The 23,467-nt window shown below is 47.4% G+C and overlaps 2 protein-coding genes across 7 annotated transcripts in view; one reads left to right on the top strand and one right to left on the bottom strand.

Annotated features, from left to right (window-relative positions):
* Positions 1 to 1,964: 1,964 nt before the first annotated feature.
* Positions 1,965 to 18,688, bottom strand: SPCS2 (signal peptidase complex subunit 2). 3 transcript variants are annotated; one of them, XM_089775795.1, is made up of 6 exons: positions 18,557 to 18,610; positions 16,906 to 17,052; positions 10,340 to 10,423; positions 7,178 to 7,338; positions 5,955 to 6,089; positions 1,965 to 2,814 (listed from the first exon to the last, which is right to left on the bottom strand). In XM_089775795.1, exons 1-6 carry the CDS (start codon positions 18,593 to 18,595, stop codon positions 2,628 to 2,630), a joined length of 753 nt encoding a protein of 250 aa, XP_089631921.1. In that variant the 5' UTR covers positions 18,596 to 18,610; the 3' UTR covers positions 1,965 to 2,627. The 3 variants fall into 3 exon arrangements, with proteins under 3 accessions (XP_089631921.1, XP_075775711.1, XP_075775712.1); XM_075919596.2 differs by lacking the exon at positions 16,906 to 17,052 and having other exon boundaries at positions 18,557 to 18,688; XM_075919597.2 differs by lacking the exons at positions 16,906 to 17,052; positions 18,557 to 18,610 and adding an exon at positions 10,652 to 10,717.
* The window catches only part of XRRA1 (X-ray radiation resistance associated 1), a 48,646-nt gene continuing 43,824 nt past the window's right edge, over positions 18,646 to 23,467 (top strand). For 2 of the 4 annotated variants that reach the window (XM_075919591.2, XM_075919594.2), the window contains exons 1-2: positions 18,647 to 18,922; positions 20,322 to 20,425. In XM_075919591.2, coding sequence (XP_075775706.1) covers positions 20,338 to 20,425 — 88 coding nt within the window. In that variant the 5' untranslated portion in view covers positions 18,647 to 18,922; positions 20,322 to 20,337. Of the gene's footprint in view, positions 18,923 to 19,860; positions 19,998 to 20,321; positions 20,426 to 23,467 lie in introns of those variants that run through there. The other 2 variants (XM_075919593.2, XM_075919592.2) reach the window with 2 other exon arrangements.

A 23,467-nucleotide genomic window follows, 5' to 3' on the forward strand; every position in this document is an offset into this window, starting at 1 on the left:
TCCCTGCAGACAATGCAAAGAAGCACAATACTAATAAAGTCCTGTAATCTCACCTTTTTAACATGAAGAAAGCAAAGTCCCTTCAACAAAACAAAAAGCACAACTCGTTTTCAAATACAAGAATGAGCCGTCTTAGTCCATTGCTGGTTTTTAAAGGGCAATAGTTTAATTGTTTTGAAAGGCAATGGGGTTTTTGTATCATTTTAAGATGGAAGAGTAGTTTTATTCCTGTGCTGATGGTTAGAAAAGTCTTTTCAGCTGGGCAGTTTCTCCGAAAAACAGACATCTGAAAAAGTGGTGTCAAATACAGAAACTGAAGGGAGTCAATGGCCCAGATCCACAAGGGGACAGGGGCATCTACAAAACCCAGCTTGGATGCATGGGGAGAGTTTGCGCCTTGAGAATGAGACCCACTAGAGCCAGCATGCCCGGTGGGTAGTTGTCTAGTTCAGATAATAGCAGATCCTGATGAAAGATGTGTCCTAAGCTCCACCTCTCTCAAAAGATAGGCATTTATGTCCCAGCTGGATGAAGGCACCTGTGCTTGTAATTCACAGCTGGAAACCCCTTGTTTGCACACAAGTTGTTGTTAACGGTTCTAAATCCTGCTGGAAAGGGATAACAAGTGGAGTTCCTCAAGGGTCTGTTTTGGGACCCGTACTGTTCAATATCTTCATCAATGATGTAGATATTGGGATAGAGAGTACTCTTATTAAGTTTGCAGATGATACCAAACTGGGTGGGGTTGCGACTTCTTTGGAGGATAGGGACATAATTCAAAATGACCTTAGCAAGTTAGAGAAATGGTCAGAGGTAAACAGGATGAGGTTTAATAAAGAGAAATGCAAAGTGCTCCACTTAGGAAGGAACAATCAGTTCCATACATACAAGATGGGAAGCGACTGTCTAGGAAGGAGCATGGCGGAAAGGGATCTAGGGGTCATAGTGGACCACAAGTTGAATATGAGTCAACAGTGTGATGCTGTTGCCAAAAAAGCAAATATGATTCTAGGTTGTATCAACAGGTGTGTTGTAAGCAAAACTCGTGAAGTCATTCTGCCACTCTACTCTGCACTAGTTAGGCCTCAGCTGGAGTACTGTGTCCAGTTCTGGGCGCCACATTTCAAGAAAGATGTGGAGAAATTGGAAAGGGTACAGAGAAGAGCGACAAGAATGATTAAAGGTTTAGAGAACATGACCTATGAAGCCAGGCTTCATGAACTGGGCTTGTTTAGTTTGGAAAAAAGAAGATTAAGGGGGGACATGATAGCGGTTTTCAAATATCTAAAAGGGTGTCACAAGGAGGAAGGCGAAAATTTGTTCCTCTTGGTTTCTGAGGACAGGACAAGGAGTAATGGGCTTAAAGTGCAGCAGGGGAGGTTTAGATTGGACATTAGGAAAAAATTCCTAACTGTCAGGGTGGTCAAATATTGGAATAAATTGCCAAGGGAGGTGGTGGAATCTCCCTCTCTGGAGATATTTAAGAACAGGTTAGATAGACATCTGTCAGGGATGGTGTAGACGGAGCTTGATCCTGCCTTGAGGGCGGGGGGCTGGACTCGATGACCTCTCGAGGTCCCTTCCAGTCCTATTATTCTATGATTCTAAGTACCTGAGCAGTTTCTAGCAAGAACAGCAGCTGTGCACTTAATTCCACACCAAAGGGCAAAAGGGCTATAAGCATGTAAGTTCCTCTGTGGATCTGGGGTCCTCTTCAGTGTTAGCGATCTCAGGTATGTATGTAACATAGGAGTGGGTATCGTGTTTTTTTTAAGCTAGGAATGTGGTCTTCAGGATGAGTGGGCTCCTTTAACTTCTACCCCATGACAATCCCAACACTGTTTTCACATCTGTTTTCCTTTTATTTGAAAAAAAAAATCACTTAGAAAATGACAGTTTATATCAGGGACACACCGAACAGAATCTCAATAGGAAATGCGTCAGTCGGACAAACATGGAGGACATTTACAGCTCTAAAAATGCCATTGCTTTTATTTTTTTATCTTGTAGATAACCGTGCTCTAGCATACAGAAGTAGTATATTTGCAGTCTCAATATTTTTCCAACAGATAAAAGGTTTTATATAAAAATTGATCCCACCCACCCATTCCCCAATCAGATAAAATATAAAAATAAAGAAAAACACTTGTTTGTGAATGGACAGAGTAGTTTTACATAAAGGTTTTGTCCTGAATTCCTAACAAAGATTCACTAAGAAAAAGGATAAAATGAAACCAGCAAAATATGAATGCTAAAATTCCCCAAACACTGCATGGCACAGAACTATGTACTATAAAGCACTGCCAGGTAAAATGGAGGAAGTCAATACCGCATTGAGCAAAAACTTCCCTCCTAAACATCTTCGATAGGTCAAATATCATCCAATATCATATCAAAAGTGACAGAGCAACCTGAAAGGCAGGTTAGAAACTGCAACCAAACAGATCTAAACCAACTGTAACTAGGCATTAGCTTCAAGGTCTTGGATCCAAGTTTAAAAAATCCTGATTTATCCAGAATTAAATAGGATTTCAGGACAAAAACAGAGGCAAGTAACATTCTTTGCTAATTCACTTTATTGGCATTAATTTAGCATGATCCCAGCAGGAAGGTGACCATTGGAATTGTTATTTTGTTTTTCTTTCCGTGGCCAAACTGTCATGAAGTTTGGAGATTTCCGGTTCAAAGGCTTCCATGACTAATGTTCCATTGTTATCAAAGAATTTCGCGATGGATTTGGTGAACTCTGCTTCCCTCTGCTGTTTGGTTTTCCCACTGATGAAAGTCAATTTCAGGGTGTATTTGTCATCAAACCTTGAAGGGACATAGAAAGAGAACCCGAGTCATGGTTTGAACAAATGGAACACAATGTAACATCCCCAGTCTTTACCACAGCAGTAAAGCCCAGGTCCCAGCATGCAATGCTCCACCTTCTATGACAAAAGATGCTGCAACATACAGTATTGATAAATTATAACTTGATATTCAAGGGTTTGTAATGTTAATTTAAGAAAGCTCTACTCCCAAAAAGAACATCAGAGTTAAAATAACTAGTGACATTCAAACTTCTCCATGGCTGTTGATAGCTCTGACCTTGCTGCTGTTTTCTGTTATAAGGTCAAACTGAAGGAAAAACTATTTAGCACTTTTAAGACTAATAAGCTTTCGTGGTCCAGACCCACTTCCTCAGCTCATATTCTGGAAGAGAATTGGCATGACCATATATACCAAATGGGCAAACTCTTGAATTGTAGTCCTGCTTCTTGTTAAACATCAATATGCATTTAAGATGCAGCTTTGCTTGAAATTAATTTTTGTAATTCCTTCCCAGACAGATGAGTTCTGGATTTGTAGGAGAGATTCTAGCCTCCTTAAGCAATAACTTCACTTATTTTTCCTTTCAGGTGCTTAAATAACAGAGTGATGATAAACATATTGGCAGAGAGTCCGAGTCAGCAAACAGACAAAATTAAGAGCTTTCTTCACATATCAATGAAGATCAATTTCTCCATGTCACAGTGAACCTGTCTTCCTGAAAATGGCAGAGACTATGCAACAGGTTCAGAACAATCAATAGCCATGGAAGTTTTCAACATTTTGTGTGAGTTTCTAGAGGTGTGCTTGGTTTTTTCCAAATATGCATCCATATGATCTTTTCAGGATAACCTCATCTTTGACTTAACTGTTAAGTGAGCCACATCCCAGAATTTCAGAAGCCACACTCTGGGGTTTAATGTAACATTTCCCTACTTTAAATTGGTTCATGTAGTTCTACAGAAGAGTTTTCTCTGCCCTAAAAAGGGAACAGAAGTGCTGTCAGCTCTCGCACCCTCACTTCCTTCCTGCTCAGCTTTCATGGTTTCAATTGATAAACTGCTTTTGTGTGTCCAAAAGCCTGACTGTTTAACACATTTAATTAAAATATATTTTACACAGCAGGAATAAAAAGCAAATTAAATCACAAACAGGGAGGCAACTCTCTGCCATTATATGCATATATATCAGGGCTACTGAACTTTGGAAGCCCCAGGGGCTACAATGATACTCACAGCACACGCAGAGGGCCACAACTTAAGTGTGGTTGCGTATATTTGCATATTTATTAGCATGTATGTGCAAACAGTTTCTTTCACACAATGCCTTGGCGCACCTGGCACCTCTTCCCTGGGGGCTAGAAACACTGACACCCTGCACCCATCTATTCCAGCCAGCCTGCCTGCCTGCATCTTCAATGCTCACCTCACCTGGGAGACGGCTCTCTATTGTGAAGCATGTTCCTATTGGAGGCCATGTTCATAGGATCCCACCCATGGGCCGTGGGTTGAGCCCCGCATAAACTCAAAGTGCACTGCAGGCCACGGGTTGAGTAGCCCTGATACATATGAATCATTGTGGCCCATCTCTGACAGCAGCTGGTAACCAGATATTTTAAAGCAGGGGTTGGCAACCTATGGCTTGTGAGCCAAATATGGCTCTTTTGGCCATATTTGGCTGTCCCACGTGCTGAAGCAGGACCACAGTGCAGCTGTCCCTACTAGAACAGCCGCACCATGACCCCAGTTCCAGCTCCAGAGGCTGGTTTATGCCTGAAGCCAAAAGGTTCATAACCCTTATTCTTTTAGCCTTTCTAAGCCAACTCTCTCATTCATTTAAAAGGTTTCTGTTTTAATTCATAACTTGTAGGATTCCAATATCTTGTGGCAGTGAGTGCCACTTGTTAGAGGAGACAAAAAACTGAATACTGCATGTAAGTTTTAGCCTTCTCAAAACTAGAAATCACAATGAGTTAGGAACTCAAATAAAAACAACAAAACGTCCAGCACTACAATCTGCATTCATGCAGATAGTTAGTCTTAATGGGTCTGCTTTTATAAGGGCTGAAAGACCAGGCCTAAATGACTAAAGGACAGAAGAAACTGACTGAAGAAGGAAAAAGACTTCACCTGGCTAAGCAATGACTAAAAGGGAATGCAATGACTTACAAATACACCCCCTACAAGAGTGCGGTACAGAGCAGTGGTTCTTAACCAGAGCGGGTCTCAGGCCTCTGTGTGAGCTCAGGACTTATTTGTAAATGTTCAAGACCTGTCGTGACCCATAGTTTGGGGGTGGAGGTCCTGTGGTGGGTTTGGTCAAGTCCTGCCCAGCACTCACCCCCGTGGCAAATTCAGTGCTGTGGGGCTGGCTGGGCTTGGTTCTCCACTCTGGGTGTTGCAACCTCAAGGGTTGCAGCACCACTCAGGTTTGGTCATGGCCCTGACCAGATCACGTGTCTGAGTGGGGTTGTGACCTGGCTCCTGGGGTTGCAGTGCAACCAACTCAAATTTGGCCTTCAGAGCTGGGCAGCTGAAGAGTGACAAATGCTAGCTAAGCATCTAGCTCTGAAGCCAGTGCAAAAAAGGAAGTCAATACCATCCCTTACCAGTTTTGTCCCACCCACTCCTCAGCTTTGTGCCCTACCAGTCCCACCCTGGTTGCAGCTCTGCTGCTGCATAACCCTTTGAAACATTCTGGGGACCCACAGGATGAGAAACCCCAATACAGAAAACAGAAAATACCGGGGGGAGGAGAGGATTCCCTGTTAGTCCTAACAACAGAACAGACAGAGGAGGATGGGCTCCATAGTAGCATCTCTCACACCATTCAGTGCTTCTGACATAACAGACACTTTGAATATTGCCCAGAATCCAACAGGGAGGCAATGTAGTGCATGAAACAGATGTAGCCTTTGGATAAGGCTTATGCCAACATACAGCAAACAAACACAGACACACCAGCCACTTGGCTCCTGTATTGTTCTGAGTAAGTTTGTCCAGAAAAAGGAGACAGACCCAACAAGAAGCAGAAAGGACATTCCTACCCCTCAGTAACTAGGCAAATCACAGGTCTCAGCAGGGCTTGTGTGTCCTGTCACTACAGTCCTTTAGTAAATGTGATTCGAAAAGCAACAATACCTTTTTAGACTGGAGGAGAGTTGCCAGATGTCATCAGGGTCCATTCCTGCAGGATCTTTTCTATGTGCTACCAGGAAGATGCTCTTCTCCTTGTATGAGGTATAGACGGTCAGGATTCCCATCATCACAAAATAAGTTCGGGAAAGTTAAAGAAATTAAAAGGAAAAAGAGAGCAGGCAACTGTGACAACTAGGACTCATGAACAATGGCATGCCTACAAATAAATCATTCATCTCCGCACAGCACCCGGGGTATTTAATGGCCTCTTAACTCTGATAAGATCATTCAGAGCTTGGCTCTTGGTTGACATATTTATTAGAATGAACAAATTAAATGCAAATACGTCTCGTTCTCTAGTTCTTAAAAGTCTTAAGTCACAAGACCAGAGATCAGTGCTCGAGGCGACAGGAGTGGTGGGCGCATTTATTAGAACCTCTCTTGAATGAGAGTGTCAGATAGAAAAATCAAGAGAATAAAAGACAATCAAGTCTGAATATCAAAGACTAAATGGCATTTTCAGTTATTTCATTGAAATTTTGTTGGCAACATCTATCTACAGAAGGAAATAATCCCCGTGTTGTCGTCAAGGGCCACACAGCAAGTCAGTAGAACAGTAGAAATTAGAACCCTACACTGTCCCCCTGCACAATTCCTAGAGAATGATGAACAGAGAGGAGTTTTATACTCTGTAGACATCAGTCTCAACAGGGCTTAGTATAGACAACTCATGACATCAACTCTTCCAACCAAACAGTAGTCAGTATTCAGAATGGCAGAGTACAGTGCTGGGAAAAAAAAAATACTACACGTTACTCAACAGTTCAGATTTGCTGGCTGTTCTGTAAATGTCACTTACATTTATACTGCTGTCCTCCTCCCAACCTTTACACTGCCTGTTATTCCTTGATGGCAAGCTCTGACAATTGCTCTAGCTTGTCATTTCACTCCCAGCACCTGATCTGTAGCATCACTCATACTGGTGACAGAGGAATCTGTTTACAGAAATACACATTTCTTATGCTAAAATGAAGCAGAAGGGGACGCTGATGTTAAAATAAAACACAAATAAAAATCAAGCCAGTCCCACTGCCTGTGAGATTCAGGCAGGACCTACCATGTTTACTTCCCCACTGCTGAAGTAGAGAAACACCTTATCAATATTTTTTACTTGTATGTGTCTTTCCCCAACATATCTTAAATCTGAAGCACACAGTAAAGGATATGATACCACACAGAATGCAAGAACAGGTTTAGATTCGGGAAAGGGATGCAGATAGTCCCAAATTAAAGCCACGATGGCAAAGAGACAGGAGACTGTGCAGATGAGGAGGCGGCCATCAATCAAACAGAAATTCTCCACATACTTGTACTTTTCCAAGAGAACCTGATGGGAAAGCAAAGAGCCCAGTTTATTGTATGATTGGCTACTTTTACAAATGGCTTGCAAAGAAGAGTTACATTAATTCTCCGCAGAGGCACCAATTTAAACTGTATAATCCAGAGGATTTTAAGTAAAGCACCAGAGAGGAGAAAACCATTTCAAATCTAGAAGCATCACAGAAACAGCAGTAAGAGTAGTGAAAGTGCTGCAACATTAAAGGCATTATAAGTTATTAAATTATAAAGACTATTTAAATTAGATGCAAGTATATATGTTCTTTAAATGTTTCACTGACTAAAATAAAAGATACAATCAACCTCCTTAAGCGAAAGGACAGAGTCATCAAGTTGAAAGCATCTAAGCATGTGATTACTGAGTCTTTCACAGCTCTACGAGAGATTCTCAACAGGATCTTGGAAACCACTGCATACAGATCTGTCATTGGCCTGCATGAGAGTTCTGTACAGAGCCAGTCTCTAAGGTGGAATCCATGAAGGAACTCAGGAGTTGCAACACTGAAGAGACAGTGCAATCCGCAGCCCTAGGTTAGGCACAAAGGGTCCCTACTGGGGATGTGGAAATGTAACTGTTTACATGATTAACCGATGAGCCAAAGTATGTGGTTACATGCATCCTCGTCCCCATGCTACTGCCTCTCTATTTGGGGGAAATTTCCAGTTCTCAAAAGTTTACTTTACTCAATACACTTTACCATACCAACTTCCTATACAATAAATAGGGAGCAACAGACCCCTCAGAAAGCAAAACACCAAAGCCAGCCTGCCAACGGGAGATGCTGACCAGAAGAGCATGCGCTAAGCTCTACCCCGCTTACAGACACAGGTGCCGCAGGAGGCACATAGCTCTGCTTGTGATCACAAACCAAGAGTAAAAAGGCTCAAGCTGCATGCAGGGTCTGAAACAAAATGGCCTCGGGGTGGAGGTTGAGGAGGAGGCCCTCCCTTAAAACCCATTAGCCTAGGGGCTGGGGTACTCACCCAGGGTGGGATAGACTCCTGGGTCAAGTCCTCCCTTCTCTTGATAGGGAAGATGAGATTTGAACAAGGACCTGCCATCTCACTGGCGAGTACCATAACCGGAGCTTGACAAACGGCAGCGAAATCTGCTCGCCAGCTCCGCACTGCGCATGCACAAGACCTGCATTGCGCATGCGCGCACCGCCAGTGAACGGGGCGACCGGCTGAAATCTACTGAGCCACGGGCGAGTAGATTCAGTGATTTGTCGAGCCCTGACCATAACTACTAGGCTACACAGGTATTTTAATTCTGTCCCTAGCCCAATTAATGCTGAAGAAATTACACTGTTGAATTCAAGAGGCACAACCTCAGGAAGAGACACTGAGGCAGTGTGCACAACACAAACCCCACAGTGTGATGGCTGGGGCACCTACCTGAGAGGTGGCTGCTCTCTGTTCAAAATCCTTCTCCTGCTGAGGAGAAGGGGGACTTGAATTGGGAGCCTCTCTCATACTGGGTGAGTACACTAGACACTAGGCCAGTGGTTCTCAAACTTCAGCATCTCAAGAACCCCCATTTGGATTTAAAAATGTTTGGGTACAGCCCTTCTTTGAAGCCCTGCCCCACCCCTTCTCCCATTCCCCTTCCCTCTGTCACTCACTCTGCCCCACCCCTCGTCCCTTTCAGGAGTCTAGGGCAGAGGGCTGGGGTGCACAAGGGAGTGAGAGGTCTGACGGAGTGGGGCCAGAAATGAGCAGTTTGGTGTGCGGGAGGGGGGTCTGGGCCAGTGCAGGAGTGCAGGGTCCCAATGGTGCATACTGTGGCTCTCAGGAAGTGGCTAACAAGTCCCTGCAGCCTCTAGGTCCATGAGCTTCCCTCATACCTGCAGGCACCACCCCCGCAGCTCCCTCTGGTTGCAGTTCGTGGCCAATGGAGCTGCAGAGTGAACACTCCAGGAGGAGCACTGTGTGGAGCAATGTTGCCTCTAATCTTTTCCATCCTTGTGCAGAATAAGTTAGTGCGCCACCAACAGAAACATATGCTGCTGGCTGAGAGTGCTCTGCTAATCATCCGGTTGGCATTTGAGTCTCTCTTGGGTGGCCACTCAAGCGCTCAGCTTACAGGGAACATTGGTGTGGACTTCCCCAGCTGCCCTGTACCTAGGAGCTGCAGGGATCTGGCAACTGCTTCTAGAAATCATGAGGACCCAGGGCAGGTAGGGAGCCTGGCCTTGGCCTCAGGAGGGGGGCAGACTTGAGGGAGGAAAGGATGGGGAAGAGCTGCTCGGCGACATCCTTGGAGTTCCCTTGCAGGCTCCCAGGGGTCTGTGGATGCCAGTGTAAGAAACACTGCATTAAGATAAAGGTTATAAGGGAGGTCTCACTCTCCACTGGCTGTTTGTGTGGGCCCTTTGGGTGAATTTGATCTGGAACATATGCTCAGAAGTTGTCAGCTGGATTGGGCCCTTGCACATGACTTTGGAAAGGCTGAGAGCCATTGACCTTACTACTATACTCCTTTCAAGAGTTTGATTTGTCTTGCATAAGTCCTAGTTGCGCCCAACTTTGCACAGAGCAGTACAAATAAGTCTTGTATAAAATTTTAGTTTGTATTGACTTTGCTAGTGCTTTTCATGTAGCCTGTTGTAAAACTAGGCAAATACCTAGTTAATTTGATGAACTCTCTGAAAGCTCTTCAAGTACCCCCAGGGTACATGCAGCCCTGGTTCACAACCATTGACTGAGGTGACCAAGCACCTGTCTTTCATGGTCTGTAAATCACTCTGAAGTTTAGTTGGGGAGAGATATCCAACTACCTATGATGAAGCAGTAATGAGCAAGCCCAGAGGAAAAATCTTAGTCACCAAGTGAGTTTAGGTTAGGCAGCAGCTGAGTAGAGTTTGTGCATCACAGATGCCTAAAAATAAAACTTAGGCACCTATGTACTTTTGTGGATCCACCTGAAGTGATTTCAAATGACCCCCAAAAGTCTATTGGGAGGCTAATACAAATCAGAGAGAATATACCTTTTTGGCAGAATCATCCAAAGAATTTTTCACAGCTGATCCATCCCACTTGTCAATTTTTACTGGTTTGTCATCAATTCTCCACTGCAATGAAAATTGAGAAGTCAATTCACTTCCAAGAACTTTGCATGTGTAAACGTTTTGTTTAACAAAATGTGTTTCTGTACCAAACAGGAAGATAGGAGTAAAACCACACTTGAATTAAGTACCTCATAGCAAGTATCATCTGCATATGAATGACTATCAAGTGATTAAAGAAATCTAGCCTAACCTACTACAATTGCACCCCAATTCAACAAGTTATTTTCCTATCATGCTTTTTTCAAAGCAGACTTCAGATTTAGTAGATATTGTTCTGGTCATGATATACTTGGTTCCAAACAGGTTTACCTGATGAGTCTTGTAGCAATGATCCTGTAAAGTGACGATTTAAAATGCATTGATTTTATGCTTGTCTTTGCCAACAGATGCCAATGTCAGTGACAAGTGTTTATAATGCTGAACTAATTGTTAAATCTTTCCAATCAAACCTTCCAATGTACTCACATCTGTATCAAAACAGTTACATATGCACACTTAGTAACTCTGCCAACACAGGTGAAATTTGAGGGGAGGGGGGAGAAATCACGAATCCTGGCAATCAGGACTGAGGATAATTGGGCAGCACATAAAACAAGAAGAGAACAAATTTCTCACTCAGCCCCTACGCCAATAAGAGATTTTTTTATTAAAGAGAAAAGGGACCAAAATAGTACCCACTCTTTAGCACAGCTATATGCTGGCCATTTAGCCTCTTGGTAATGCAACCTACGGAAAAGAGCACTACAATGGAATCCTCAAGATTTACCGGGAGTTTTGTGCATCTGACTTCCATCCCAGACCCCGCACCTCGTCCATTAATATCCGGGAAGAGTGCGGCCCTTGACCACTTTTCAAAATCTTGGAGTGGCCCCCGTCAAAAATTATTGCCCACCTCTGTTTTAGATCCTGGCAGGAAAGATTCTGAACTTGTATTAATTCCGCAAGGTGAAATTCACAAGATTATTTACTGATTTAGTGCTAAAAGAGCACATTTCTCTCTCTGGTTAAAATAAACTATTTTAAAGTAAGATATTTGCTCTGATTTACTCCCACAGGTACAGGAAAAAATAATCATACAGTAGTGCTCTGTGACATGCAAGTACAAATTGCTGAATGCCTAGGAAACTTCAACTAATGTACAAGTGTAAGAGCTGATTTTACAAGGCGCAGTAGAAACAGGCCCTTTGTATTTAACTCAAAGGGCCAGTACCAATTATAGCCCATGTCTTAGGGTAAGTTTAAAATAGAATTTATTTATAGAAAGCCAATAGACGGCGATTTTTACAGCAACACTAAGGTTACAGTACAATGAATCACAGCTAAGAAAGCCAAAACGATTTCCCCACAAATTATAATGGCATACAAGTGAATGACATCTAGATCCCCCCCCCCTCCATATTAGATGATCCACAGAGCTGGAGGGAACCAGCTTTTAAACCAGCTCCCCACAGCACTTCCTCCCTCTTCCCCCTCCCCCCCCAGATCCCGGCTTGCTGCCTCTTTCTAAGAGGCAGCAAGGGGGGGAAGCGACTAGTGTGTCAACTATCCACTAAGCTTGGGCTTATCGGATAGTAGACTACTCGTGTTCTTCCCTACCCTGCACCCCAGCCCCCTCACTCACCACTCTCCTGATACCCTGCACCCTCAGTCCCCTTACACATCCCCTCCACCAAGACCCTGTATCCCCAGCCCCCTCACTCATATCCCCCACGCTAAGACCCCCACACCTCCAGTCTGCTCACTCAGTGCCCTGCTGAGATCCTGCACCCCAGGCCTCTCTCACATTGCCTCCGCTGAGATCCTGCATCTCCAGCCTGCCTCTGCCCCCTCCTACCTGGCCAAGATACCTACCCCCAGAGATGGGGGTTGGGGAGCGTAGCTCTCACACTTTCTGGCTGCGAAAGCTGTCAGAAAGAGGTGTTGGCGAGAAGAGGGCACAGCCCCATAGTTATTTTTTTATGATAGGAAATTTAATTGTTCAATTTCACAAGTAAAAAGCTAATGTGGACTTAACAGGTAATGTAAAAAACCCATTTAAAATAGGGATATAAGCAAGCAGTCGACTAATGGATAAGCCTAGGCTTATCAGTTAGTCGAGTTGACTACTTGACTAACCACATCCCCCCCACTTTGCTGCCTCTGTATCAGAGGCAGCAATGGGGAGGAACAGAACCAGTGCTGGGGGGAGCCATGAAGCAGCCTATGCCCACAGCAGCCCCACGGAGCAGCCCCTGTCCGTGGCAGCACGGGCTGGCCACAAACAAAGGCTGCTCCAGCAGCAGCCCCCATCTGCGGTGGGTCTCAGCTCCCAGCTGGGACCTTGCATGGACAGGGGTTGCTGGACCTGGTGCAAGCTGGAATTGAGCAAGCCTGACTCACGCTAGGTCCAAGCACTTCCTCCCTTATCAATTAATTGTGTTGTTGATAGAAGTTCTATCAACTACATGATTAGCTAATTACTCACTTCCTAACATCCCTAATTTAAAGGACTCTTTTTGGAACACATCTGCCCCCCCCTTTGATATGAACTGTAGGGGGGAAAAAAAAAAAACAGAGAAATTCCCAAGTATATCTGCGTGCCCTTTATGAAATTACCAGAACAAATATTTTAGCTACAGAATTTCTTCAAATTTCTGAAGCCACGATAACTAGTTCTCCACAAAGTTATTACTGTATTCCTGGGCTTGTTCCAAAAATATAAAATGAAGGGCAAAGTGATGCTTGGAATCCAAAGATATTTAAAGGGAAGTTGTCTCTCTGTTCTATGAGTAAACATTTAATACTTATGTTAAAAGTGATCTCTGAGCATTTAAAATGTCTGTTATAATAAAAGAATCACCCTAATAAAAATGTGAACTGTGTATGAATTCTCAAGTGTTTATTAAAGGGATGTAAGAGTTTAAATGGTTAACCGATAAGCCCATCACTATTGGTTGCTCCCAAGGGTTAAACTAATCATGGTGCTTCTGGCAGCACCACGGGGGTCAGAATGGTTTAATCATGTAACTGGTAAAAAATTCTATCAATTACACAGCTAATTTTTATTCCTTTTTTACATCTTTAGTCCAGTTAGTCCATTAGGGACAGACAATTAATATGGAGATCAAAGTGATTGTATTAGACAAACATGTCAATAAGCATTTTTATTGCGCTTACTGTGTTAGTAATCAAATTCCTCACATTAATTAACTTTGCCTCAACTCAGTGAATTAGAATTACCCCTATTTTATTTTTTTGTTTGTTCCAGTTTTTTTGTTTGGTTGGTTTTTTTTGTATAAGTGTAGCGACCTACATGCCAGAAAATGTACATACAGCATCTTGTCCAGGATGCAGCAGCAATAAAGGAGCTAGTGGCTAAGTACAGTAGAATCTCACAGTTACGAACACCTCCGAAATGGAGGTTGTTTAAATAAAACTTGATGATCATTCTTTCAAAAGTTTACAACTGAACATTGACTTAGCACAGCTTTGAAACTTTACTATGCAGAAGGTCCCCCCACCTTTTTTTTTTTTTTTTAAGTAGTGCACATTTCACACAATACTGTACTGCAGTGTTTCCCAATTTTATTTGGCCACAGAACCCTTAAAAAAAAAAAAAAAGACACTCCTGGAGGAAACTGGTTGATAAAAAAGGGGGGGAAGACTGTCAAGCAGAAAAGCCCAACAAACCCAACAACAACTAAAGAAAAAAAAAAACAAAGCAAAAAAAAAAAAAAAAAAAAAAAACAACACCCACCCCGAACCTACCCTACTGTGAAAGGAATTCAACATGTTCACATGTCAACGTTAACTCACTGCATGATTCTGACCCTGGTCCTTCCTCACCTCTTTCACCTGGTCTCTCTCATTTATCAAAGTGTAACATTTTTGAGAGAGTGACCTTATCTCTCCACATATTTCTAGAAGGCACACAGCATATGTTGGGATGCTGTGAACATAAATAAGATACCCTGCAAGGTCTTCCTAGAATAAACAAGATTATATTCTGCACAAGATGTACCAGTAAAACTCACTTGCATACTATATCCAACTCAACGTTTTCTGTGATAAGGACTGAATGAAAGTGACACCCCAGTTTTTAACCCACTTCACTACCAGGAAGCAAAGCTCAACAAGCAAGGGGCATAAATGAGGCAACACTGGACACTATCTTCTATTTGGAAGTAATTTCATCAATGGTCCATTGCTACGTGGAGCAACAGAGGAGCTCAGACCAGCTGTCAAGAGATGGCATGTGAAATCCCTAAGGCCTAAGTCAAGGGATAGCAGCAGGTCATCACCACAAATTGACTCCCAACTTACACTACAACACTAAGAGAGATGGAGCAAACATCTGCATGTTTAAGAATGGTTGGCACCTTCCCCCTCACATGAGGTTAAGTAACCAAGAGGAACAAATCAACACTCTAGTCTAGGCAAACTGTGGTTGTCATAAATCAATTTCAGCTCAACTAGAGTCCGTCAGGTTGTGACTCTCAAAATTTGATCTAACTCATTGTCAAAGATGAACCGCAAGTTCTACTAATAGAGCAAGACAGAGCATAGTAGTCAATATGCACAGGTGCCCAAAAGAATTCTACCTGATAGTATATACAACACTAGAGTGTAGTCAATTATTTGTCCCTTGTCACAGCACACCTCCTGACATTCATAGAACCATAGAACCTGGAAGAGACCTCAGGAGATCAAGTCCAGCCCCCTGCCTTAGGCAGGACCAATCCCAACTAAATCAACCCAGCCAGGGCTTTGTCAAGCCAAGACTTAAACACCTCTAGGGATGGAGATTCCACCACCTCCCTAGGGAACCCATTCCAGTGCTTCACCACCCTCCTAGGGAAATAGTTTTTTCCTAATATCCAACCTGGACCTCTCCCACCACAACTTGAGACCATTGCTCCTTGTTTTGCCATCTGTCACTACTGAGAACCTCCCTTCAGGAAGTTGAAGGCTGCTATCAAATCCCCCCCTCACTCTTCGCTTCTGCAGACTAAATAGACCCAACTCCCTCAGCCTCTCCTCGTAGGTCATATGCTCCAGCCCCCTAATCATTTTGGTTGCCCTCTGCTGGACCCTCTCCAATGCGTCCACATCCTTCATGCAGTGGGGGGCCCAGAACTGGACACAATACTCCAGATGTGGCCTCACCAGAGCCGAATAAAGAGGAATAATCACATCTCTGGATCTACTGGCAATGCTCCTCTTAATGCAACCTTCTTGGCTACAAGGGCACACTGTTGACTCATATCCAGCTTCTCATCCATTGTAATCCCCAGGTCCTTTTCTGCAGAACTGCTACTTAGCCAGTTGGTCCCCAGCCTGTAAAAGTACTTGGGATTCTTCCATCCCAAGTGCAGGACTCTATTCTTGTCCTTGTTGAACCTCATCAGATTTCTTGTGGCCCAATCCTCCAATTTGTCTAAGTCACTCTGGACTCTATCCCTGCCCTCCAGCGTATCTACCTCTCCCCTTAACTTAGTGTCATCTGCAAACATCCACATGAATCCAGGCTGACTATTCCTGATCACCTTCCCCTCTTCCAAGTGCTTCAAAATGGATTACTTGAGGATTCCCTCCTTGATTTTTCCAGGGACTGAGGTAAGACTGACCGGCCTATAGATCCCTGGGTTGTCCTCCTTCCCTTTCTTAAAGATGGGCACTACATTTGCCTTTTTCCAATCATCTGGGATCTCTCTTGATCGTCACGACTTTTTAAAGATAATGGCCAGAGGCTCCTCAATGACATTTGCCAACTCCCTCAGTACCCTCATATGTATTTAAGTCCAGACCCATGGATTTGTGTACATTTAGCTTTTTTAAATAGTTCCTAATCTGTTCTTTCCCCACCAAAGGCTGTCCACTTTTGTCCCACATTGTGTCACTTAGCACATTAGTCTGGGAGCTGACCTTGTCCGTGAAGACAGAGGCAAAGAAAGCATTGAGTACTTCAGCTTTCCCCACATCATCTGTCACTAGGTTACCGCTCTCACCCAGCAGGGGCCCCACACCCTCTCTGATCACCTTCTTCTTGCTAACATGCCTGTAGAAACCTCTCGTTATCCTTCACATCCCTTGTGAGTCGCAATTCCAATTGCGCTTTCGCCTTCCTGAAAACTCCCCTGCATTCTCGAGCTATACATTTATACCCCTCCTAGCCATCTATCCCAGTTTCCACTTTTTGTAAGCTCCCTTTTTGTGCTTCAGTTCACCAAGGATTTCCCTGGTAAGCCAATCCGGTCTCCTATCATATTTGCTTCTCTTGCTACGAGGAGTAACGGTAGTTCGAATTAAAAAGCCTAATTTGAACTACCTACTCCATGCCGCGTGTAGCCGTGGGCACGGAGTCCGCACTAACGGGGATTTAAAAATGGTGGTGCCCGGCAAGATGCAAATGAAGCCCGGGATATTTAAATCCTGGGCTTCATTTGCAACCTCGAATGACTACATTAACCACCATAGTTCGAACTAGGGTGGTAGTGTAGACATACCCTTAGTGAGGACAATCCTTGGGGGCTAGAGATTAGCCTGAACCCAGTAAGATGGTTCCTGACATGGGCACAGGAGGCAGCTCTGGGATATGGGGGGCCAGGGAGAAGCCTCCAGCCAGGGAAGGAAATCCAGGGGAGCATAAGAGGCTGTTGAGAGAGAGAGAGAAGGGGGATCAGCCTGAACCCAGTGAGGTGGCTGGGGAGGGCAGGGCTCAGCCTGCACGCGGCAAGGGGGGGGGGGAAACGGGACGAACAGAGCAGATGGGGGGGGAGGGCATGGCAGGGAACAGCCTGCACACAGTGAGGTGGCTGGGGGGACGGGATGAACAGAGCGGGGGGGGAGGGGGAGCGCACAGCAGGGACCAGCCTACACACAGTGAGGTGGCGGGGGGGGGGGGGGGGGGGAGATGAACAGAGCAGACGGTGGGGGGCCGGGGGCATGGCAGGGACCAACCTGAACACAGTGAGGTGGCGGGGGGGGGGGGGAAGAGAGAGACGAACAGAGCGGGGGGGGAGCACGGCAGGGACCAGCCCGCACACAGGGAGGTGGCCGGGGGGGGGGGGGCACGGCAGGGACCAGCCCGCACACAGGGAGGTGGCCGGGGGGGGGGGGGGGGAGGGGACGGCAGGGACCAGCCCGCACACAGGGAGGTGGCCGGGGGGGGGGGGGAGGGGACGGCAGGGACCAGCCCGCACACAGGGAGGTGGCCGGGGGGGGGGGCACGGCAGGGACCAGCCCGCACACAGGGAGGTGGCTGGGGGGGGGGGGGCACGGCAGGGACCAGCCCGCACACAGGGAGGTGGCTGGGGGGGGGGGGCACGGCAGGGACCAGCCCGCACACAGGGAGGTGGCCGGGGGGGGGGGGGGGAAGGGGACGGCAGGGACCAGCCCGCACACAGGGAGGTGGCTGGGGGGGGGGGCACGGCAGGGACCAGCCCGCACACAGGGAGGTGGCTGGGGGGGGGGGGGGGGAAGGGACGGCAGGGACCAGCCCGCACACAGGGAGGTGGCTGGGGGGGGGGGGGCACGGCAGGGACCAGCCCGCACACAGGGAGGTGGCTGGGGGGGGGGGGCACGGCAGGGACCAGCCCGCACACAGGGAGGTGGCCGGGGGGGGGGGCACGGCAGGGACCAGCCCGCACACAGGGAGGTGGCCGGGGGGGGGGGGGAAGGGGACGGCAGGGACCAGCCCGCACACAGGGAGGTGGCTGGGGGGGGGGGCACGGCAGGGACCAGCCCGCACACAGGGAGGTGGCTGGGGAGGGGGGGGGGGCACGGCAGGGACCAGCCCGCACACAGGGAGGTGGCTGGGGGGGGGGGCACGGCAGGGACCAGCCCGCACACAGGGAGGTGGCTGGAGGGGGAGGGCACGGCAGGGACCAGCCCGCACACAGGGAGGTGGCTGGAGGGGGAGGGGGCACGGCAGGGACCAGCCCGCACACAGTGCGGAGAACCCCGGCAGGCAGAAGAGGCGGATCGCGGGGAGGGGGGAGGCAGAGACGAGGCTGCACCCGGTGATGGGGGCCCGGGGAGCAGCGGACGCGGCTGGGGGGGCAGGCGGCAGGGCTCGGCCCCGGGTCCCCCAGCGCCCCTCCCGAGGTCAGTCCTGCCCGCGCCCCGATCCCGCCTTCCCCTCCCCCATCCCGCTACCTTCTCCAGCAGCCCATTCCTGCCGCCCTTCGCCGCCATCTTGTCTCCTCCCTCCCCCCCCGCCCTCTCCGGCGGCTCTGGACGACCTGTGCGCCGGCGATTGGCCGCGCAAAGGCGGCGCGCGAGGGCTGTCGGGATGTGCAGCGTGCCTGCCTCCCGAGCACAGCTTCCGCTGTCGGAGCCACATGATCGGAAGTGCGCCCCAGGGCGCTCTGGGACTCGTAGTTTTATGCCGGGGCCGCTCGCGTAGCGCTTTCGGGACCGTCCTTGTTGCTATGGCGACCGAAGACAACATGGCTGCTGTCGTGACGGGAGGGGCTACGGGAACCCCCAGGGGCTGAGCTCCCCAGGGCGATGGCAGCACAGGTACCAGCAGCACTCGGGGGGGGGCCCGCGAAGCGTCTTAGCAAGAGTTAGGCTAAGGCCTCTCTAGGAAGTGGAGGACTAAGACCTCTATGGTTTCAACTTGGCGCCAAGACTTCACACCATCTGGGACCCCAACTCCTTAGTGCCCCGTCCCCCATCGGTACCCCCCACTGGCCCCTCCCCCGCACCACGTCCCGCCCGCCCAGTACCCCACATCAGCCACACGCCCCCACACTGCATCCTCCCCCCCCTTATCCCGCACCAGCCACATACCCACTCCCCAGCACCGCATCCCCCACCAGTACCCACAGGCCCACCCCCCCACTGGTACCCCACAACTGCACACGCACTGCCCCATGCCACGCCCCTCACTGGTACCCTACAGCAGCCACGTGCCCATTCCATCTCCCACTGCTACCCCACGCCGACTACACACCGGCACTCTCTGCACCCAGCCAGGTACCAACCACATCACTTCCTTGCATCATCATCATCATTTGCAACCACGGGCTCAAGCGCCAACTCCTTGTGCTGTTTTCTCTGTTAGGAATCTATATCAGTAGGTCTCACACTGTGGGTCAGGATTCCTGTGCTGATGCAGTGCCAACTGCTATCATATCATATTCCTTTGTCAATATGAGACAGACATTGTGTGGCCAAAGCCATTTCAGCATCCTCTACTTATAGCATACTGTTGGGCTGGTTTCCCACCAATCACCCATGCAAACATCTCCTTTAATGCCTTTGTGGTAACTCCACTCCATGCCCAGCACTTGTACCGCTTCAGGAACCTGCTGATGCTATCCCCATGTGACCACCATAGCCCTGCATTATCTCATGCCAACTTCGTGCTATCCCATCACACTGTCCCATCTCCTTGGTAGCACCCCACCACTTTACTCTGTCATGCCAATGGCATACTGAATCCTTCCCACCTCTCCTTATTCCATCAAGTCACTTATTCAGGGTGCCTAAATATGGACTTAAGTGCTTAATATCTGACTCCCAGGGTTTGAAACACGGGTCTGTGTATCCTGCTCAAGGCCTCCGAACATGAACATAACATAGGAAAGGGGTAAGAAATGTGAGGATGATTGTTAAAGCAGAAAAATAATGGGAATTGTATTCTGTCCCGAGTCAAGCAAATATATTCTGATATTTAAAAGATGCATTTAGCTGCCTATATTTTGGCACTCATGTTTGAACATTTTAGCTGTAATCTCTCCATCTCTGTTTCCCTTGTATGTGAGTAGTGCAGGCTACTCTGTCCTACTCACAAGATTGTTTTGAGGATTAACTAACTAACCTCTGTACAGTGCTTTGAGTAGCATTGTTAGCTGTACTAGTGAAAGGACCGGTGAAAGAGTTAATTAGTTTATTTGTGCCTTGATCTTCTTAGTAACTCTGCAGACAATATGGCTACACTGTATAAACTGGACAATGGAAAAAGTTATGCAACCAACTGCTTTCCTGCCAGAAACATTTTGCGGACAAGTGAAGAAGGTAACTTTTGTTTTGACTACTAATAACTTTATCACCCCACAGTATAATACCATGTCAAATTCTATAGAACTCCAGTTAAGTGCTTGGGGCCAGATCTTAAGCTGGTATAAATGAGTGCGGTTCCATTATTTTCAGTGAAGCTACACTGACTTACACCACTTCAGAACCTAGCCTTCCAGGGGTAGGGAACCTTTTTTGGGTTGGGGGCCGCTGACCCACAGAAAAATCAGTCAGGGGCCACACACAAGTGAGAAACAAAACCAAACAAAAAACCCCAAATCCCTCACTGACATGGCCCCTCACTGAGAAGAAAAAAGACACTCCCCACATTCCCCTTGCACACCAGAGCATAGGGGGCCCGGGCTTGTAGATTTTGTGTCACAGCTCCATGACAGGGGTGGGTGGGCTGGAGCACCAGCGTGGGTGATTGCTAACAGGGAGTTTTGAGAGGGAGTTCTCCAGGGGAAGGAGAAGCAGATACAGGACTCTTGAGGGAAGTGTGTTTTGTTATTGGGGCTTTCTTACTGTGTGCTGAGCTTGTGTTTGTTTGGTGTGTGGTGGTGTGTGTTCTTTTTTGTTTTATTTATTTATTTATTTATTTTACCCTGTGTTTGAGAGTGAAGCTTTTTTTTCCCCACCTCCCCTCTGCCCTCCCCCTCCCCTTGATGGAGTTTGTGCTGTGATTGGTTGTGATTGGCAGGTGGAAACGGTTGGCTTCTAATTAAAGTTTGAATTCTAGAAGCCTCTGCTGATTGGCTGAGCCTTGGTAGGGGGAAGGGCTTTATAAGGCAGTGGGCAAGTGACCAAGGAGCTTGCGAACAGGTGATTGCTAACAGGGAGTTTTGAGAGGGAGTTTGAGAGGGGAGAGGGAAGGGCGGGAGGTTCTCTTGCCTTTCTTTTTAAATCCCTTTTCCAGGACAGCAGCGATGGTTGGTGATGGGTCTGCTGTTGTTACCTGCACAGCGTGTGCCATGTTTGTCTTCCTCCCGGAAGAAAGAATGGATTTCATCTGCACCAAGTGCAAGCTGGTCGACATTTTGGAAGAGAAGATTAGAGGACTGGAGGCCCAAGTGTCGACCCTACGCTTGATCAGAGAGGATGAAGACTTCCTCGATAGAAGGCAGCATTTAATCCTTCAAGCACGGCAGGCAGAAGAGCCAGAGAGGGCAGTACATGATCAAGAAGAGAACTGGCAGCATGTAACTTCTAGAAGGGGAAAAAGGCCAGCACGGGAATCCCCCGATGCTATAGAGGTAAGCAATCGCTTTCAAGCTCTCTCCACAGGCTCTGCAGTGCTGAAAGCTCTGGAAGGGACCTCACAAGGAAGAAACCCGAAGGGAACACCATCTACTGGAAGGCATGGGATGCGTAGTCCTACGGATGGGGGTTCCACGGCCACCACGCCCAAAAGGAAACGACGGGTGGTGGTGGTCGGGGACTCCCTTCTAAGAGGGACTGAGCCATCCCTCTGCCGTCCGGACCTGGAATCTCGAGAGGTGTGCTGCTTACCGGGAGCTCACATTCAGGATGTCACTAAGAGGCTTACCAAGCTGATCAAACCTTCGGATCGCTACCCCTTCCTGCTGCTCCACGTGGGAACTAATGATATGGCCAAGAATGATCTTGAGCGTGTTACTGCGGATTATGTAGCGCTAGGAAGAAGGATCCAAGAATTTGGAGCGCAAGTGGTATTCTCCTCCATCCTCCCTGTTGAAGGGAAAGGACTGGGCAGGGATCGTCGAATTGAGGACGTAAATGCGTGGTTGCGCAGATGGTGTCGCAGAGAGGGCTTTGGTTTCTTCGACCATGGGACTCTGTTCCGGGTGCAAGGATTGTTAGGAAGAGATGGGATCCACCTAACAAAGAGAGGAAGGAGCATCTTCGCGGGCAGGCTTGCAAACCTAGTGAGGAGGGCTTTAAACTAGGTTCGTCGGGGGACGGTGACCAAAACCCTGAGGGGAGTGGGAAAGTCCGATACCGGGAAGAAATGCAGAGAGGAAGGGGCAAGAAAGGAGGACCCATGTTTTGAATGGAGAAGATAGGACGATCAACTGGTTACCTGAAGTGTTTGTACACTAATGCGAGAAGCCTGGGCAACAAACAGGAAGAGCTGGAGGCCCTGGCCCAGGCCAAGAAATATGATTTAATTGGGATAACAGAGACTTGGTGGGATGACTCGCATGACTGGAGCGCTGTCATGGAAGGGTATAGACTGTTCAGGAACAACAGGCAGGGGAGAAAAGGAGGAGGAGTTGCACTATACGTAAGAGAGCACTACGATTGCTCTGAACTCCAGTATAAAGAGGAAGAAAAACCTGTTGAGAGTCTATGGGTTAAGTTTAAAGGAGCAAACAACAGCATTGATGTTGTGGTTGGTGTTTGCTACAGGCCACCGAATCAGGTGGATGAGGTAGATGAGGCTTTCCTCGGACAATTGAGCGAAGCTTCCAGATCGCAGGCCCTGGTTCTCATGGGGGACTTTAATCACCCTGACATCTGCTGGGAAACCAATACGGCAGTACACAGGCAATCCAGGAAGTTTTTGGAGAATGTTGGGGATAACTTCTTGACACAGGTGCTGAAGGATCCGACCAGGGGCCGTGCACAGCTTGACCTTCTGCTCACAAACAGGGAGGAACTAATAGGGGAAGTGGAGGTGGGTGACAACCTGGGAAGCAGTGATCATGAGATGATAGATTTCAGGATCCTGACCAAAGGAAGAAAAGAGAGTAGTAAAATACACACCTTGGACTTCAAAAAAGCAGATTTTGACTCCCTCCGAGATCTGATGGGCAGAATCCCCTGGGATGTTAACATGAAGGGGAAAGGAGTCCAGGACAGCTGGCAGTATTTTAAAGAAGCCTTATTGAAGGCACAGAAAGAAACCATCCCGACGCGTAGCAAGAGAGGCAAACATGGTAGGAGACCGGACTGGCTTACAGGGGAAATCCTTGGTGAACTTAAGCACAAAAAGGAAGCTTACAAAGAGTGGAAACTTGGACAAATGACCAGGGAGGAGTTTAAAGGTATAGCTTGAGAATG

The sequence above is a fragment of the Pelodiscus sinensis genome, chromosome 1, assembly GCF_052426305.1.
Source record: "Pelodiscus sinensis isolate ZL-2025 chromosome 1, ASM5242630v1, whole genome shotgun sequence".
Lineage (NCBI taxonomy): Eukaryota > Metazoa > Chordata > Testudines > Trionychidae > Pelodiscus > Pelodiscus sinensis.

Excerpts from the sequence above, each read along its gene's own strand:
- SPCS2 (XM_089775795.1), bottom strand. The coding sequence starts at position 18,595 with ATGGCGGCGAAGGGCGGCAGGAATGGGCTGCTGGAGAAG. Across the intron at positions 10,424-16,905 it reads AAGGATTGTCCTCACTAAGG|TGGAGAATTGATGACAAACC; the intron begins GTATGTCTACAC and ends TTTTCATTGCAG. Across the intron at positions 2,815-5,954 it reads CTCTCCTCCAGTCTAAAAAG|GTTTGATGACAAATACACCC; the intron begins GTATTGTTGCTT and ends TGTCCCTTCAAG.